This window comes from Zeus faber, assembly GCF_960531495.2.
Source record: "Zeus faber genome assembly, chromosome: 11".
NCBI classification, from domain to species: Eukaryota; Metazoa; Chordata; class Actinopteri; order Zeiformes; family Zeidae; genus Zeus; species Zeus faber.
This window is the reverse complement of record NC_137205.1, coordinates 25,550,933-25,568,742: the sequence shown is the minus strand read 5'-3', so window position 1 is coordinate 25,568,742 and position 17,810 is coordinate 25,550,933. Positions and strand designations below refer to the sequence as shown.

Sequence of the window (17,810 nt, the reverse complement as noted above, 5' to 3'; positions counted from 1 at the left end):
CGGTCGCGCTTTCATTTTGTTTTGTTTTGTTTTAGCCAAGGCCGTTCAATTTAGCCTCCGTACGTCAAATCGCACCGTTTTTTCTCTTCTCCTCTCTCTCTCTCTCTTTTCGCTTTTTCCCCTCCAATTGTTTGTCGTTTCCCCCCCCCCCCCCCCCCCCCCCCACCGACACGGTTAACGGTTGAGTTGGTGCGCGATACAACTTTCCTTTGCCCCGCCCTCCCGAAAAAAAATCCCCACCCGCACACCGCATGCTTTCCCTCTCCCCGGCTCCCGCAGAAGATCCGAGGGGGTTTTTAAAATAAAGCCATGCGATGTCCCAGTTTTGTTTTTTTTTTTCCTTTCCGAGCTTAAGAATCTGTAAAAATTCAGCACAAGGTCTTGTTCTTTTTTTTTTCCGTACGTATAAAAATAGATTTATCTCTAATGTAACCCTTTTCAAAGAGATCGTCGTCCTCTTTGGCTAACACAGCGTCATTTAGAAAAGCAAAGGAACAAAAAAACAAAAAAAAAAACCCAACAAAACAAAAAACGTCTTGAATATAGTTGACCTTATTTTAATCTGTTATGTGCAGACGTCTCGATATTTAAAGACGATACCTCTCTCTCTCTCTCTCTCTCTCTCTCTCTCTCTCTCTCTCTCTCTCTCTCTTCCCCCCCCCCCGCCCCCGCGGTGGATCTGAAGTCAGGCCTCCGAACAGACAGTTTTTGGGCGAGGCGGGTTGGAGTCGGCGTAACGTTTCATCAAGCCGTAAAACGTTTTTGTTCACGCTATCGGGATTTCGGGGGGGGGGGGGGGCATACTTTGAGGGAAAAGCCGTTTCGCCGTCCGGGTCCCAAGCGACTGGAAAATACGTTTTGTTTTGGGGGGGGTTATTTCAATATGTATTTGTTTGAAGGTTTTTTTTTTTCCTCTGTTGTTTGGCGACACATTCCCCGAGGGCTAATGTGCACAATAATACGTCGGGTGGGGCGGGGGGCGGGGCGGGGCAGGGCGGAGGGGCGGGGAGGGTCTGAAGGTGAAAAGAGGGGGGGATCGGCAATGAGCGGTCGTCTGAGTTTCCGGCGCCGATCGGATCCGAGTCGTTTTCGTGGGCTCTGCGCGTCGTCGTCGTGGTCGGAGGAGGAGGAGGGGTCCTGTATTCCACCGTTTATGTTTAAAATGGACCTCATTTCCTTTTGGGGGGGGCGGTTATTTATTTATTTGCTTTTTTCCGAGCGTTCGTTTAGAGACAAATACCGGTGGGATTTTTTATTTTTGATTTGTTGTTTTTTTTGGGGGGGGGTGGGGGGGGACCCGCCTGGAGTATTCCATCCCTTCTCGCTTTGAAAAACTCTGCACAGCACCTGCTTTCTGCCGGACGTTCGGAAAGGTTGTGTTTTCCGTCGGAAAAAGAATAAAAAAAACAAGACATAGTTCCCAAGATAAGTACGATACGTGTGAAAAGTGTGTGCAGGGGGGGGGTATTTCTCTTTAAAGTGTCTGTGTTCTCTCTATTACGGTGAAAGCTCTGGGGGCCCGTTAGAGGGTTTTTTTTGTGTTTTTTTTTAACATGAACGGTAACACCCCGCGAGCACCGACGCCGTGCTCCGCCTTCTAAGAGCCTGATTGTGTTGCAACCCAAACTGTGGATTGATAGAAAAGCTGGAGCGTGGAAATACTGAGGACGAGGTTTTGGTTTTGTTTTGTTTTTTTTCCTTTTGTTTGTTTTTGTTGTTTTTTTTTCCGCTGCACTCGGCCAGATGTGTGCCTAGGTGTCTTCCGGGGGGGGAATAGTGATTGATCTGTGATAAATTAAGTGTTCTGTTGTGGTGAGACGCTTTGTGGGGGGAGGAGGAAATGACTCTAACGGCCTTCAGGGCTACTTATTTCTGTGACCAGTATCCGCTAGTTACCCTAAATATTGGGTCTGAGCCGAAGGCTCACACGGGGTGGAGAATCCGTCCCCGCACTAGGCACCACCTAATGCAGAGTCAGGAAACAGTAGTCAAAGATTCTAGAAAATGCTTACATACCCGGCTATTATAACCACCTTAAATATTGAATATATAGTTATATTTTAATATACGTATATAAGAGAACACTGTTTTTTAATTCATTTTTCATTGATCTAAAAAAATCGCTGATTCAAAATGCCCAAGTGTAAAAAAGTGACTACACCCTCTCCAGCAAGATAATAGGAGAGATGGTTGGGGGGGGGAGTAAGAGTTTGGGTGAATTGCACATATTTGTTCATCGTTTAAATTTTTTCTTGTTTTTTTTTTTTCCCACTTTGTTCAGCAGTCGTCGTCGTCGTCGTCGTCGTCGTCGTCATCGTCGTTATTTGCCTGAATTCAATCAAAGCGCTCAGCACACATTCTCTGTCACATTCGTTAGACTGTCTCGCCCCCCCAAACCCCAACAAATGAGCCGCCCACCCTGACCTATTCAATCCAGGCAAATATGGGGGAAGGACTAGCATGTCGTGTAAAAGAGAAAAGAAAAAAACTCTACTCGTGTTGGTTTTTTTTGGAAACCCCGACTCGTGTATGTTGACGTATATAGATATTAAGTTGTTTGCCAGGCGTGCGTGTGTGTGTGCGTATGTGTGCGTATGTGTGTGTGTGTGTGTGTGTGTGCGCATCTGCGTGTAATAGTAGATCATGAACGTGTGGCGAGAATGTGTGTCGGAGAGGGAGACTCAGTCAAGGCCCATCTAGAGTGACGGCTCAGGGAACTCTCCCGTGCACGATGAAGCAGCCCGGTGGCCTCCTCCTCCTCCTCCTCCTCCTCCGCCTCCTCCACCTCCGCCGCCGCCTCCTCCCGCTCCTCCTCAGGCCTTGTGCTGCTTGCTGGTCTTGAAGGAGACCTGCAGCACGCGGTCACCCAGGCGGTAGCCGTTGAGGCTGGCGATGGCCATGGCCGCCTCGTCGTAGTTGGTCATGGTGACGAAGCCGAAGCCCTTGCACTTATTGGTGGTGAAGTCGCGGATGACCTTGACGTTGGTGACGGCGCCGAAGGGCCCGAAGAGCTGCCAGAGGACGCTCTCGTCCGCCTCGGGGGACAGGTTGTACACGAAGATGCACCAGCCGGCCCCGGTGGGCCCGGTGAGGTTGACCCCCGCCAGGCTGGTCATGCTGTCGATGGTGATGGGGGAGAATCTGGGGAGGAGAGAGGGAGAGCTACCATGGGTGTCATTCTGAAGTTCCACCCGGCATCCAGCTCTCTACATCCCGTTCCCTTATGGGCGCGATAAAGCTTTGCCGTCTGGCACGGAGTCGGGGGACCCCGTCTCCATCCCCCTCGGCCGAACGGTAAGTGGGTAAATATACGCGTGGGCGCCACAGAGGCTCCAAACTACCCGCCCGCATACAAGATGGCACTGTGTGCTCTGGCACTCCGACACCCACGCAAACGGCATTTTTTTATGTTTTTTTTTTTTTTTTTTTCATTTTTTTACCCATAGTCCCTGCCGACCCAAAGCCTCTGCAAGAATTGAGACACACGGATCACGATGAACAACGGAAATCACAATATTGAACATAACACAGAAACCTAGAGAGGGATGAAAAGCAAATCAGAATCAAAAATCATACGGAAAAAACTGGAGCAAACATAGGAGACGCAAACGGAATCTGGTATGTCCATGCTAGTGGAAAAAAAGGGGACATTAAAGCAACTGAAACTGACAATGTTAGTTCATAAAAAAATACATAGAAAATCAGTTCCATTAATCAAAACAAAAGGAAACAAAAGGGTTAAACAAAGCCGTACCAGAATACCCTGCTGTTAGAGGACTTGTGCACTGCTGATCTTAATTTGCAGATGTGGTTTTATTAGTCTCGGCGACTTTGTGGTGGTTGAAACGGCACCGGGCGGCAGTGTGAATAGGAAATGAGGCCTGGCTGATATTATTTGTTTTCAAGATGAAGTCAGCAGGTGGTATTCCGGGCACTTTGTTTGTTTTTATTTTTTTTATATATATATGTATATATATTTTTTTTTGGCATGGATGCTTTTGAAAGTACACCTTTGGAATTTACCTCTTGACTCCGTAGCTGGCGTTTAGTAAATTGTCGAGTCTGCAACGCAAGAGGGAGAATGAAGGGGATGGAGAAGTTAGTTATGATATCTACAAGGATGGGGGTGGGGGTGGGGTGGGGTTGGGGGGGTTGGGGGTGGGGCTTTTCAGCTAACATGCATCTCCCTCACCAGCAGGCCTCCAGGGGGCACCCTGCGCTGCCGCATCCCATAACAAAAGCGATGGCGCGGCCCCGGCAACGGCTCTTTGACTATGTGTCTGATTTGGTGTTCACACTTTTGCCGTGCGTTAAAAGTTGCCGATGTGGCCTCAGTTAGCTGTAGGCGTATTGAAATTGCTCCTAGATCAAAACAAAAAACAACATCTATTTGGAGTCAGCTATTTCAAATTTTTGCAAATGCGGAAGCCGGGATATCGGGAGACCTCGATATCTGCAAACTGATCTGAAAGCTAAGCGTTGCTGGTGTGGACAAATCCTGGCTATGCAAAATATCATCATCACGCCTATGCAGCTATATCAGTAAAACCCTAAATTATGCTGAAAGAGACAACATGTTGTTTGGTCACTCTGAAAACCAAGATTTGTGGGTGTCTGGATCTTTGATATGCTTTTGCCAAAATCTGGGCTCTTACATTGGTTTTGTGCTGTTATTTGGATCGGGTCCCTTTCCAAATGGAGGGATGATGCTGCAGTTTCGAAGAGAGTCAGAGAAAGGAATAAGAGGGAAACAGGGTAAGTGCCATTGACCTCCCTCTACACTGTAAAAAAAAAAAAAAAGACGTCATGATCTCTAGTAGCTCAGTCAATCCATTTGCCTTGGTTCACTTCAAGCTTCTAGTTTGGGTTAAATGGACTCATACTGTAGCTCTGTTAGTTTAATCATTCACTTAGGATCCTTTACATGTGCTACAAACAGTTTCATGTCAACCTGACGCATGCGCAATGGTAGATCGGTGGGATGTTGATTCCTATCGGGTTTGGAATATTATCCGTAACAGACTTACAGGGGGGTGGGGGTCGTACACTGATGTGGGTGGGGATGAGGTTAAGGCTTTGGTGATGGATGGTTGGGAGGGGGGGGGGGGGGGGGGCGCGGCAAGCGGTTCAGTACCTGAAGCGCTGGGTCTGGTGGTGCAGGGGGCCGGTGTAGCGGCGGGCGGCGGTCTGATACAGCTGGGTCAGTAAGGCCTGCCCCGTCTTCTGACTGGGGTTGTTGGCGAACTTGACAGTGATGGGCTCGGCCGCGCCCAGGGGCTTTTGCCCGTTCAGGCCCTTGATGGCCTCCTCCGCCTCGTTTCGCTTGTCAAACCGGATGAAACCCACTCCTCGCGATATGCCTGCTCCGGATCAGAAAACAGGCCAATGTTAGTACCTGGGGGGAGTCAAGGGCTGAGTCGGCGCTCGACGGCGGCCTGCCGGTCGCGCGGGCCGGGGCTGTGGCCGGGGGGAGGCCTCGTCCTGGGGGAGACCCGGGCGTCGACCGCCGTGGTGTGACCCGCCGAGGGAGGATGAAGGGAGTTAAGATTTCTTCTAAAAACAAATCCCCCACAAAAAGTGTTTCATAATTGTATAAAATATCGAATAATATCTTGTCTTAAACCATTTCGCCATACTCTGTGCTGGTCGCTCTCGACGGGTCACACGGCATAAAAATCCCGCGCGCGCGGTGGCCGACGCGGCTCGCGCCGGGCAACCGGGACGTCAGTAAATTAAGGCTGTACCTGTGACTTGGTCCACCAGAATGCGGGATGTGATGATGCGGCCATACTGGGAGAAAAGCTGCTCCATGTCCTTCTGGCTCATTGTCTTTGGGAGGCCGCTCACGTAGAGGTTGGCGTCTCGGATGGAAGCTGAGCTCGGCCGAGCGTACGATACCTGCGGCGGACGAATCAGACGGGAAAACAAAGAGAATATTCATTTCTGCTCGAAAACATTTAGGGTGACCGGCAGGAACTCGATAATTACATTTCGCGGCCATTATTGCATTAATATCCCGTCAGCGCCTTTGAGCTCTTGCTCTCAGCTGTAGACAGCCAGTGACTGAGACACGCCCACCTCCGTGGAACTGGCTTCATTAAATATACCACTCATTAATGCGACGTTATTTTCAGTTTCACGCTTGATCGTTTGCCCTCAGTCTACTTCTGAGAGCGTCCACATCCGGTTATCACACCCTTCTTCACGGATGCGGCGCGGGGAGGACGGATAATGCAAGCGCGCGTGCGCGCGCCCTCGTCGGGAACGCGGCGTTTGTGCTCGAAGCGGGGGGGCGAGCGAGGAGAGCGCGACTGTTGTCGGAGATAGGCTGATCTGCCCTCCCTCCTCCTGCCTCTTGTCTTTGTCTTCGTCCTCTGGGGAAGTGCGGCTCCACTGGCAACCGGCAAACAATGCAAACCGATCAAAAAACACGCGGGGCGCCTCATAAACAGGCTCTCCTGTTTGCAGGAACTCCGCGCTATCGATGGGTTCATTCCCTTCAATCGACAGAATTCACATCCGCACACCGCGACCGTCACGTTCGAATAGGGGTAAACCATTTATTGCGAGAGAATAACTAAGTCTTCTCTCAGTTGCTAAAGCCCCCCTCTCCCGCCCTTCCCGTAAAAAATACATTACCACCTTTTATATTATTTTTGAATGCGCGCAGCTGTGCCGGTTTCCCCCATCAGCGCTTCGCACCAGTTTGCATTGTATACGTGGACAGGCCGTGCCTCAGAAAGGGGTTGTGTGCTGCAGTGATTAGGGTGTTCTGCTGGAGTCAGGGGGGAGTTGCTGCATTCGGGGAGCAGAGCGAGGCTGCCCTATAATTAACCCTCTCCCTGTCGCTCCCACAGTACAGATGGTGCCTGTAGCCCATATGGCCTCTAATCCCGTCATTGGCATTCTGCTCCCCAAGCAACCCCCTCCCAGCCCCCTCTACTCCAAACCACCACCCTCCTCCCCTGCCTCCCACTCCTCTATTGATGCCTGGTGCAAAATCGGATATTTGCTTTGTCATAAAGCGGTCTCATAATATTTTGTAAAACGGTTGTTGTTGCGTGTTCATCTAATGTAATTCGATTCAAGACGGTTCAATTAACTTTTCGGCCGTACATGTGTAGAATGTGTGTGTGTTTGTGTAGAATGCGTATGTGTGTTTTTTGGCTGTTTTCGACCAAATCGAAACGAGCGATATGTCTTAACAGCAATCCATGTCTATGCTGAAGTAAAATAAAAAAGAAGAACGGCCTATTTTTAATTTTTTTTTAAATCTCCAAACCCTTCCTAAATGTACGTTGTGCGTCTTTTAGAGATAAATCAAATGCAACCCACTCAGAATGCTGATGGCCGCCCGTGCAGTCAATAAGTTGCCTCGGCGCAGCAGCTGTAGCATCTGATGCTCGGCTCTCTCTCTCGCTCTCGGAGATTCGATTTTCAATCCCCTGCACTTCTCCATCTTTGATGTACTTTGATCAGGTGGAGGGGGGTGGGGGGGGGGTAATGTACAATAATCTGCGCCATTCTTCCCTCTCATCTGATTTTGGGACAAAGAAGCCCCCTAATTACCCCAGATTGGTGGCAGATGGGGTAACCTGGACTGACCCGTATGGCTCACAGTCGGGGCTTCCTAATTACATTTCCATCACAATCACCTCTGCGCGCTGCCCGGCCCTTGCTTTCTGACCTCCGCTCTCCCTTTCTTTCTCCCTTCTTCCTTTGTTCTCGTCCACACTCCGCTCTGCCTCCGGTCCACCCACCCCCACCCACGCCCCTCCCTCTCGCGTCTGTCGCTGCCCCCTCTCCCCCACCCACTCCTCGCGGAGACCTCCACCTCCCCTCTTTTTGAAAGCGGGGGATTGAAGTGCAGACGAGGACTGAGGGCGGAGAGCCTCTTACCTTGATTGTTTTGGTCTGCAGTTTGAGACCATTTAGTGTGTTGATGGCCTTGTCGGCGTCGTTGGGATCCACATAGTTTACGAAGCCGTAGCCCAGACTCTGACCTGTGGAGAAACCGCGTTCGTTAGCGTCGGGAATTCCCCCAGAAAATGTCTCGCACCCGCTCACATTTGAGCGCGGGGCCCAGCGTGCGTTTGTGGTTACATGTAGTCACCTGTTATCTTGTCCCTGACTAGCTTGCAGGATTCGATCTCCCCGATGCTACCGAACAGACTTTTGAACTCTTCCTGAGTCATGTTCTGAGGCAGGTAGTTGACGATCAGGTTGGTCTTGCTGTCGTCCGTGGCACCGTTGGTGCTGATGACGGGACCGTTAGGCAGACTGGTTCCGCTAGGACCGTTGGACACCTGGGTTTCCATGGTGCTGATTATCTGCTGATAAAGAGGGCGCGGTTAGTTCTAATTTCCGGAATGTCATGGCGTGGACGCTTTTTGAAAGTGCGTGGAATGCGCCTCTATTTTGTTTTTGCGCACTATTCATTTGTGTGCGAGTCAGAGTCACTCCACCGCACCGTTGTCTCGGGGAAGGCGAGGAATTAGCAGGATGCAGGTCTGTTTTTTTTTTTTTCGTATCCACAGACCCCCACCCTAACCCCCCCTGCCCCCGCCCCCGCCCCACTCTCCGCTCATCTCTCCTTTCTTGCTGCCTGCCTGCCTCTGGTCCTGCAGATGTCACAGTCCCTTTTTCCCTTTTCTCCTCCCCTCCCCCCCCATCTCTCTTCCAGGGTCAGACACCATTACGTCATTGCCCGGGCGGAGGGATGAAAGTGATGGCGGTGTGTGAGGCGCCGGTGGGGGTGGGGCTGGGGCTGGGGGTGGGGGTGGGGGTGGGGCTGGGGCTGGGGATGGGGTTGGGGGCAGCGGGTGAAGGGAGGGAGTGGGGTGAGTTAACAGACAAAAGGAAGTGTGACATGGGAAAATGGGGTTAGTCCAAGTCAGGTGATTTGGGTTTGCTCCCCTGACTAGGTGAAAGTTCCTTTATGGTTAATTTGATTAAAAAAAAAAAATTTAAAAAAAAAGGTAGTTTAGTCAGTGTGGGTCAGTGTGCGGTGGAGCTCTGTTTATCTCTCTGGTGTACTCTCACGGCACAGTAAAACACCTCCTCTTTAATTCGGTAGGACAACACCGTACAAGATGAACAGCCTCGATCACAATTCAATGTAAAAAAATAAAAACATTTTTTACAATTCTTGTTGGGGTGTTTTTTGGATCAGCTGCGAGGCACAACCTTCCGCAGTTGTTCATTACGTGAGGTTTCTGATAAGCTGTAATTGCTCTTTCCAGGAAAATGTGCGGCCTTGCTCGTTTTTTTTTTGTTTGTTTTTTTTTCATGTTTAATTTGAGTCCGGTTGGTGTTATCTGTTCAAGGGCCATGGCGAGTCCCCTCTGGTCAGCGTGCGTCCCCTAGGGTCTGAAGATGATATTCGACGGCAGAAATATTTCTGAGAGGCCCTCGAGTGGTTTACAACCGGCTGCGGCTTGAATTGAGCGTATGGATTTAATGATTCTAGGAACAATACACCATACGACATCACACTCGACATTGTTTTCACCGTTTGGTCCCCGAGCTACATGTAATGCATTTTCGAACCTTTGAACATCCTTTTTCTCTTTAGAAAATAAATACTGTCCCCTTTGAGGTATTTATATATTTCTTCAATCCCAGAGACAATCAAACGGACTTTGAAGACACGGGTGAAGTGTCACAGCACGTCACGTCGGTGTGCGACTCCAGTTTTTTACGGTCGGGTTTCTGAGCATGTGGCAGCAGCTTATTTAACAGTCCTCCTGCTTTATTTTGATCGGAACCACATCCCCCTCTCACGCTCTCTTTCTCTCTCTGATGATATGCTGCTAGAAGTGTTTTTCAACCTATACCTTTATGCTCATGAATCAGCCCGTCCCTTTGTCCTCTCCTCTGTTACCTGCAGCTCTGCAGTGTTCAGCCTGACATCTACTCAGGTTGCCCAGGTAACGGACCCTTAAAGACTCAAAGATTTTTTTCCTAATGGCTAAATGGCTTTCCTACGTTAAGGTGTGTGTGTGTGTGTGTGTGTGTGTGTGTGTGCGCTAGGCATGTATATAGGCAAATGAAATGGTCGGACATTGATCACTTGTGTCGAGTATTCATTTTGTCGAATTACAGAAACATGGAAGATCTCTGAGTTAAATTGACAATGACAAGGGAGGGAATCAGAGGGGTACAGCAACTGGGGGGTGGTAGAGCAGCCTAAAAATAAAACTCTTCAAACACGCATCTGAAGGCAAGGCAACCTAGAATAGCAATCTGTCATATAAATAATATGAAGGCGATCTCAAACGCCTGCTGATTAATGCACAACAAGGGTATTTGATTATTTATGCGCCTTTGTCATTCATTTGTGCAGCGAATAAATGCTCACGATTCCGGAAACCGGGGCAAGCGCACGCCGTCTTCACTGCAATAATAGGTCAACATGTCGCGGAGCGATGTGATGCCTGTGACAAAACGTACGTCCTAAAATTTGACTCACCAACTGAAATAAACCTCGGCATAACAAAGCACACATCCAGAGTGAACAGTGTAGAAGTTATATAATTCACAGATCTTGTGACTATAGCCTAGTTACAGAAACTGGCTGACACAAGCAGTAACTAAAATTGGGATTTCACAGCATTAGGGGGAAATGACAGGCTAAGGGGCTATCTGGGAGAAACAGAAATGCTGTAAGTAACGTCTGACTTGATCTCTGGGTGTCTTTTTGACATCTTGTATTAATATAGCATTTAAATATAAGAATTCACATCATTGAATCTGCTATCAAACAAAAATACAATTATCATGGTGGTTATTTAAAAAGGCCTAGAATACCAACTTTTACGGTGCACTGTGTATTAACCTACGTTATTATTCTCACCAGGCTCTATGTATGCACACCCAGGCAAAACTCGGGACATCACAAAATCTGCCATCCCAAAATTCTGAGTTGTGAGGCGAGCACAATTTGTCCCACAGTGCCTTTTTTCTATTTCTGGGGTCTGCAAGATCTCCCTCAATTTTTTATGTACTCCATTAGCATCGCCTACACATGGGCCCAGACTTGCACGCAAAGAAGAGCCTTGCCTCCCCTGCCGAACACATCTAGCCAGACTTGCACGCAAACAGGATCCCTGCCTCCTCTGCCAGCCGCACACACCACCTGCACTGTGCACTTCTCCGTCACACAGCACACAAACACCGCGTGACTGAATCCAAATGCAGTCCCTGTCATATTTGCTCTTGTATTGAGCTACTGATACAGCGCCCATCCAAGTGCACTAAGGTGTGTATGATACAGGAGAAAATGTAGTCATTTCAGAAATGCTTATCACTGGATATAAGACACGGCCGTGTCACATCACACTGCGGTAACAACCACCCGATATAATGCATTCCTATCAGCTACAACACCTTGCATTTCACGATGTCTATGGAACACAAATTAATGCTATGAAAGCTTTTTTTACATATATTCAGGAGGCATGGTTGAAAAACCAAAAGCTAGTCTGAAGTGTAAATGAGCCTTCTAAATAACAGATTACAGGATTATCCTAAACAAAGGGCATTAGCAGCACTGCAGCTTAAGGGATCAGGGAGGCAGCTGTAGAACAACAGGGAGGCAGGAGTCACAGGAGTCACAGCTCCTGACAGCCACACTGACGCTGCTGGCCTTTTTTCTTTTTTTACTTCTCATAAAATATATACTCATTTTGAAAATAACAATAATAACAATAAGGCTGATGATTTCAAATGCAGAATTTATCATTTCTTGACAAGTAAAACGAAGGAGGAAAGACAAGAAGCCAAGCCTGCGAGTGTGTGCGGGGCGCTGTCCAGCGTGCTGAAAAGGGAGTGGCTGTCGGACAGGGGCCTTTCATTTCTCCTGTTAATTCTTTTTATATATACGAATATATAAACATTTTTCCGACGCTGATTACTGTTCAGATGACTGTTTCTCTTTGGAGAACGTTGGATTGAATTTAAGCTAGTATTTTTATTTTTGTTTTCATTTATTATTATTATTATTTTTTAATCTGCATTCCGAAACAGCCGCTGTCTATGTTTATGTTATTTATTTGTCCCGTCGAACGAACAACGCGTTCTGAGGTCTGCTGACATCCACGACGGGGATTGAGCGTCTTTTCGCTGAATAAACGTATTGAAACGGACAAACAAAAGAGCCACCCGTTCCTCCTCTTCTCCCTCGCAGGCTATGGCAGCACTATGAATATTAATGTACACAGTGGCGCTTTGTGCGGCGGCCAGAGGCTGCAGGACGCAGGGAACAATGCGTGGCACAGAGAAAGTCAAGATCACCACCAGGGGCCACGTTTACATACTAAAAATGTTGTTTTTTTGGGCATTTGTTTTCTGATTTTGCAGATTTATTGCCACGCATTTGGACCGAGTGAAGTCCATGTCATTTTGCCTGCTATAATAATATCCACACAAATAATCATAATAATAATAATAATAATAATAATAATAATAATAATAATGTATATGCGCACACAAGCAATCCGGGGACACGTTACTAAAAATAACAATAAAATAAATTGGGGATTCAGGATCGTTCAAGTCCAAAGGCCTGGTCGGAGGGCTGGGTTTTGCTTGAGCCTCTGTTTAAAGCCTTTTTTTTTTTGCCATTTAATTTCTGAAAATGTGTGTGTGGTCAGTGGAAGCAACAGGCTTTCTTAACGTCATTTAAACAGCCCGAGCCCCTCATTCATGCGCTTCAAATATATGATGCTATAACCTTTATGTTTTTATCATTATTATTATTATTATTATTATTATCATTATAATTTGTATTATTATTATTATTGTTGTTGTTGTTGTTGTTGGTGACGTTATTATATTATATGATTATTATTAATATTATTGTTATTATTATTATTTATAGTCATCTAATTCCATGCAACAGTTTATAAAAATGTCTTAACTCTGTGTACACCGAGGGCCTCTGCTGTCACTGTCCTTGAATTGTGTAAGTGCCTCTGAAAGGTTATCTGACTCAACGCTTTTATTTGCCTGGCACTGCGGTACAGGGATGCAGGACTGCGGACCATGTGCAGGCCAGGGGCACGCACACTACGGTCACACTGGGCGGCCCTGCTGGCTCCTATCGGCTATTTACCACAGAGATCAACGAAAAACAATTTTTCCCTGAATAAATAAATCGAAAATTTCACAGCTGAAGTACTATTTTGATCGAAATTATTCGACCATTTCACACGTGTTCGGGGCCAGATACTAGGGTTTTACATGAGCTCATCTCGTTTTCACAAACAACTCATTGGTGTTTTTTCATCGAAAACACTTGCGTTATGTTACATAATTCCCCTGTTATTCCATTTACACCGGTAAGCGGTATATCCTACACTGTGCACATTGGCAATTGGTTGAATCTCTTTTTAACCTAGAAACAAATCAATTATATTTCCAAGATCTTTAATCATTGTAATAAAATGCATAATTTGCAATAAGCAGTGTGTGTGTGTGTGTGTGTGTGCGCGTGTGCGTGTGTGCGCGTGCGTGCGTGCGTGCGTGCGTGTGTGTGTGTATGGGGCGGGTGGTGGGGTGATCTAAAACGCGCACATGGCCCAGGATGGACCTCCAACAGACCTTCAACGTGCGCACACCGTGCATACCCACTCCCACACTGTTGTGACTGTTATTCCACCTGCCGACGACTACGGACGGTCGGTTAGGCCCGCGTGCGCGTGCGCGTCACGCGCCAAAGCGGCGTTCGAGGCTCGGAGGCCGCCGAGGCAGCCGCCGCGGGGACACGCCCAGCGCGACCGTCCGCAGCGCGTCCCGCGGCCCGTTCGTCGACGTTACCAAGCCCCTGCGCGCGCGACCAGCCCCCCCCCCGAATAAAGCGCCCGAACCGGCCCACGTGCACGCGCGTGAGCGACACGGACGAAGCGGGACGCGCGTCGCACGCGTCCTTCGCGCTTGGGCGGCGGCGCCCCGGCGTCCGCGGTTCCCAGCCCCCGCGGGCTCCCACTCCGAAGGGACCCCGAGGAATTTGGACTCGCTCCTCGATCCGAACCGACGGACGCGCATAGCATCCCCCCCCCCCCCCCCTCCTACCACCGCTCCTACCCCCACCCCACCCCACCCCGCACCCCACCCCACCACGCACCCCACCCCCCACCCCACCCCACCCACCCCACTCCCGGAGTGACTCGACCCTTTTTCCCTCTCGACGGGCCCTCAGCCTCCGAGGCATCGTGTTTTGTCTCCAGCATCCCTCCATCCTCCATCCTCCATCCTGCATGCTCCCACCCTTCCACTGCGCTCAGAAAAGAAAGACAACCTCCCCCCTCCACCACACACACACACACACACACACACACACGCACACACGTGCACACACACACGCAGGCTGCCACGGAACACCCCCCCCCCCTTTATGCCTTTTCAGGACCCCCACCCCCACCCCCACCACCACCACCATATCTCTATTTTTGTGTGGAGTTCCTGAGCCTCTACGCCGTGAGCCGCGTCAGATCCACGGACAAACGCGATATTCCGGCGCGTCTGCGTGTGTGCGTGTGTGCGTGTGTGTGTGTGTGTGTGCGTGTGTGCGTGTGTGCGTGTGTGTGTGTGTGTGTGTGTGTGCGTGCGTGCGCGCTCTGGATCTAAGATGGCAGGGCTGAGACTCCTCCGTCCTCCGCTGTAAACGCACGCTGTGGCGCATCACGCACTATGATCCTCACTAATTACCCCCATCGACCGTCGATCCCCCTTTTAAAACGACATCACGGAATCACGCGTCGACCGAAAACACGGGCCAATAACCCTCCACACGGATTTCTTTCTTTTCTTATTTTTTTTCCCCACATATATATGAATTGACAATTGCTATGCGGTGGATATGTAATTTTGGGGATGCACGCAAATGTGCGCAGGCTCGCAGCGCATATTCACCCGAAAACCACGGAATCGGGATTTTCGAGCAGGTACCGCCGAAGCACTTCACGAGAAAGAGGAATAGAGGCATACGTACAGTGACCATTCTCGACGTGCAACGAAAGAGGTATTAGGTCCTTCTTTCCGCTGGTTCTCCAAGCCGGGGGATGAGAGCCTCTCCCTGCGCGCCTTTTCGAACGGCAATTCTACGGCCTCAGTGTTCTGCCCGGGAGCCGCTGCCGCCGCGTCCGGATTGGCGAAAAGAACAGCAACAGCAACAACAGCAACAACAACAAAAATCAAAAAACAAGAGAAGGAAAAAAAAAAGAAAAAAAAAAAAAAAAAAAAAAAAAGACAGTCTTCGTCAGAGGGTGTCAGCCCTTCGAGGTCGGAGGTGTCCTCTGCAGGGTAGAAAAAAAAAAAAAAAAAAAAAAAAAAACCCCAACCCAGGAGAAAAGGGGCTTTTCTTTCAGGATGATGCTGCTGATGATGAGGGAGAGAGAGCGCGTTCACTCCGACTGGCGTGGGCGACGGTTCAGGAAAAAAAGAGAAGCAGTGGATCCTCGGCAGGGTGTGTCCAGGGGAGGGTTGTTCTGGTTTGGCTGTGTGTGTGTGTGTGTGTGGTTTTGTTTTTTTTTTTTTTTGGTTTTTTTTTTCCCTTTTTTTTTTTTTGTTTGTATGTGTGTGTGTGTGTGTGTGTGTGTGTGTGTATGTGTGTAATTCCCTGTTCCTCTCACAGTCTCCTTCTGTGCCTCTGCTGCAATGTTCTTCTTTTATGCGTCCTTCTGGCTGGCAGAGCGAGCTGCTGATTGGCTAATTGCACAGGGAGGGTACTACATGGCAGCCATTGCAATGCGCTCCTCTCCCATTATCCCCTTCAGGAGAGATCACCAAGAGTAGCACACCGCCCCCCCTCCAGCACCACCACCACCACCACCACCATCAACACCACCCCATCACCCCTCCCTCCATCATCCCTGCCCCTTCATCTTTCCACTCCCTCCTTCCCCCGGCCCGTCCTTTCTTCCTGCCCCCCTCTTAACACACATGCAGAGCCCAGTGAATAGGCCTCCACCTGCACTTTCAGAACAGATGGGTGCAGCCGAAGACAGCAGCCTTGTCTCCCTCTCTCTCTCCCTCTCTCTCTCTCTCTCTCTCTCTCTCTCTCCCTCTCTCTCGTTCCCCCCTCGCTCTTTTGCTCTTGCTTGACTTCATGGTGCGCGAGTCGCTCTCCTCGCGTCTGTTTAACGCCTATTGCGTTAAATCCACATCAGCGCGAGGGGGGAGATGAGGCAATAGCATGAGATCAGTAAAGCAGAATAACGAGATGAATGAGTGTAAGATTTCCTTAACTTCCCATTGGCTCCCGTCCATCAAATGCAAAGGCAGATGGCTGACTATAGGGTCAGGTGCAGAGACGGGAATAACAAATTAGCTATAGGCCCTAAATTTATTCATGTCCAGTCCATTTACGTCAGCACGTGGCTGCTAATGTGCAGTTGCTCTCCGGAGGAAAATTGTGAATAGTGTTGTTTTTTCTATATAGTACATAGAAAAATCGGAATCTCTGGCAGTCATTCTGTAGTGCTTTATGATATCTAAGTATCCTCTTGCCGAGGACTCCTCATCCTCTTTGCCCACCTCTTACTGCACCCTCCCTCGTCCCTGGCTGTGCTGAGTGCTCGCTGAGACAGGCTGTTTGGTCTCATCTATAATGCATCCCCTGCCCCGGGACATCATGTGTGACAAATGACCTATTTCTGGGCAGACCCCCATCGGGCCTTGACCCGGGGGAGCGTGCGTGCGAGTGTACGTAAATCAGTGCGCGTTTGTTTATTTGCGTATGCCCCTGTGCACGCGCCTGCGTGTCCGTGCAACGCCTCCGGATTCGCTTCCCTCCCGTCCCAGGCGGAGGAGACGGAGGGAGAGTGCCGGTGTCCTGTGCGGGGAATCGACGGGCGACGCGCGCGACCCCGTGTGTGTGTGTGTGCTTGCGCGTGGTCAGGGGCTGGGCGGACGGGCGCGGGAGCCCGCCCGCACAAACAAGCCCTTCCGCTTCCCCGGCTTTTTTATCTTGACCTTGAGGAGTCCTCGGCTGGCTCGCGAGGGAGGATGGCGGGAGGGAGGGAGCGCCGACCATTATTGACACTATCCGCTCAGGTATCCGGGGGGGTAGGGGGGTGGGGTCTTCGCCGGATGCGTAGACGCACGCCGGTTCGTTTTTTTTTTTTTTTTAAATCGTCAACGTCGCGCACCAAGCGTCAAAGTCGCCTATTTCTTCGTGCCGTACCCCCTCCGCCCTGTCCCCCGGAGCGCTTCGTACCTCCCTTCCCGTGCACCCCTCTTCCTTTCTGTCGTTGTCCCGCAGCTGTGGTCCAGTCAACTGGCTGGATGTGGACACTGTGATATTTTACATAATTGCCTTACATAAGTAGTTAGCTTGGCTCAGAGCTTGGATGATATTAGTGGAGATGAATATTGCATGAGGAAGGCACTCGTTAAGCGTTAATAAGAGGATAGGGATGGATCCCCACCGTCAGTCTATCTTAACCCCACCCCCACTGTTCTGTCAAGCAGTGACTCAACTCAGCCTGGCTGCATTGGAGCACTGGGCGAATGTGCATGCGTGCACTGGTGTGTTTGTGTGTGTGTGTGTGTGTGTGTGCGCGCGCGCGCGTGTGTAATTCTTCGGGTGTGTGCGTGCACTTCTGAAGGAGAAAGAGCGCGAGATTCAGTCATTAGGTGCTTGTGTTTTTTTCCCGCTTTGTTTGCGGAATAAAAGCGGCTCTTGTTACACAAAGGCAGCCAGGCCCATCAACTGACTGCAGTCCCACTTACAGTTCACACTTAGTGTGAATAAATGGGCCTAATTGTGGCCCCTGATTAGAGCCCTGGTTGGTAGCAAAGCAGCTGAA

At 49.6% G+C, this 17,810-nt stretch overlaps 1 protein-coding gene across 1 annotated transcript; it reads right to left on the bottom strand.

Moving 5' to 3' along the window:
- Positions 1-2,813: 2,813 nt before the first annotated feature.
- elavl3 (ELAV like neuron-specific RNA binding protein 3) lies at positions 2,814-16,604 on the bottom strand (the record flags this gene model as incomplete). Its single annotated transcript, XM_080010079.1, is given in 9 exon segments — positions 2,814-3,141; positions 4,024-4,062; positions 5,135-5,363; positions 5,745-5,898; positions 7,900-8,003; positions 8,104-8,111; positions 8,113-8,333; positions 14,993-15,002; positions 16,537-16,604. Coding segments are annotated over 9 exon segments (1,161 nt in total).
- Between the last annotated feature and the right edge of the window lie 1,206 nt (positions 16,605-17,810).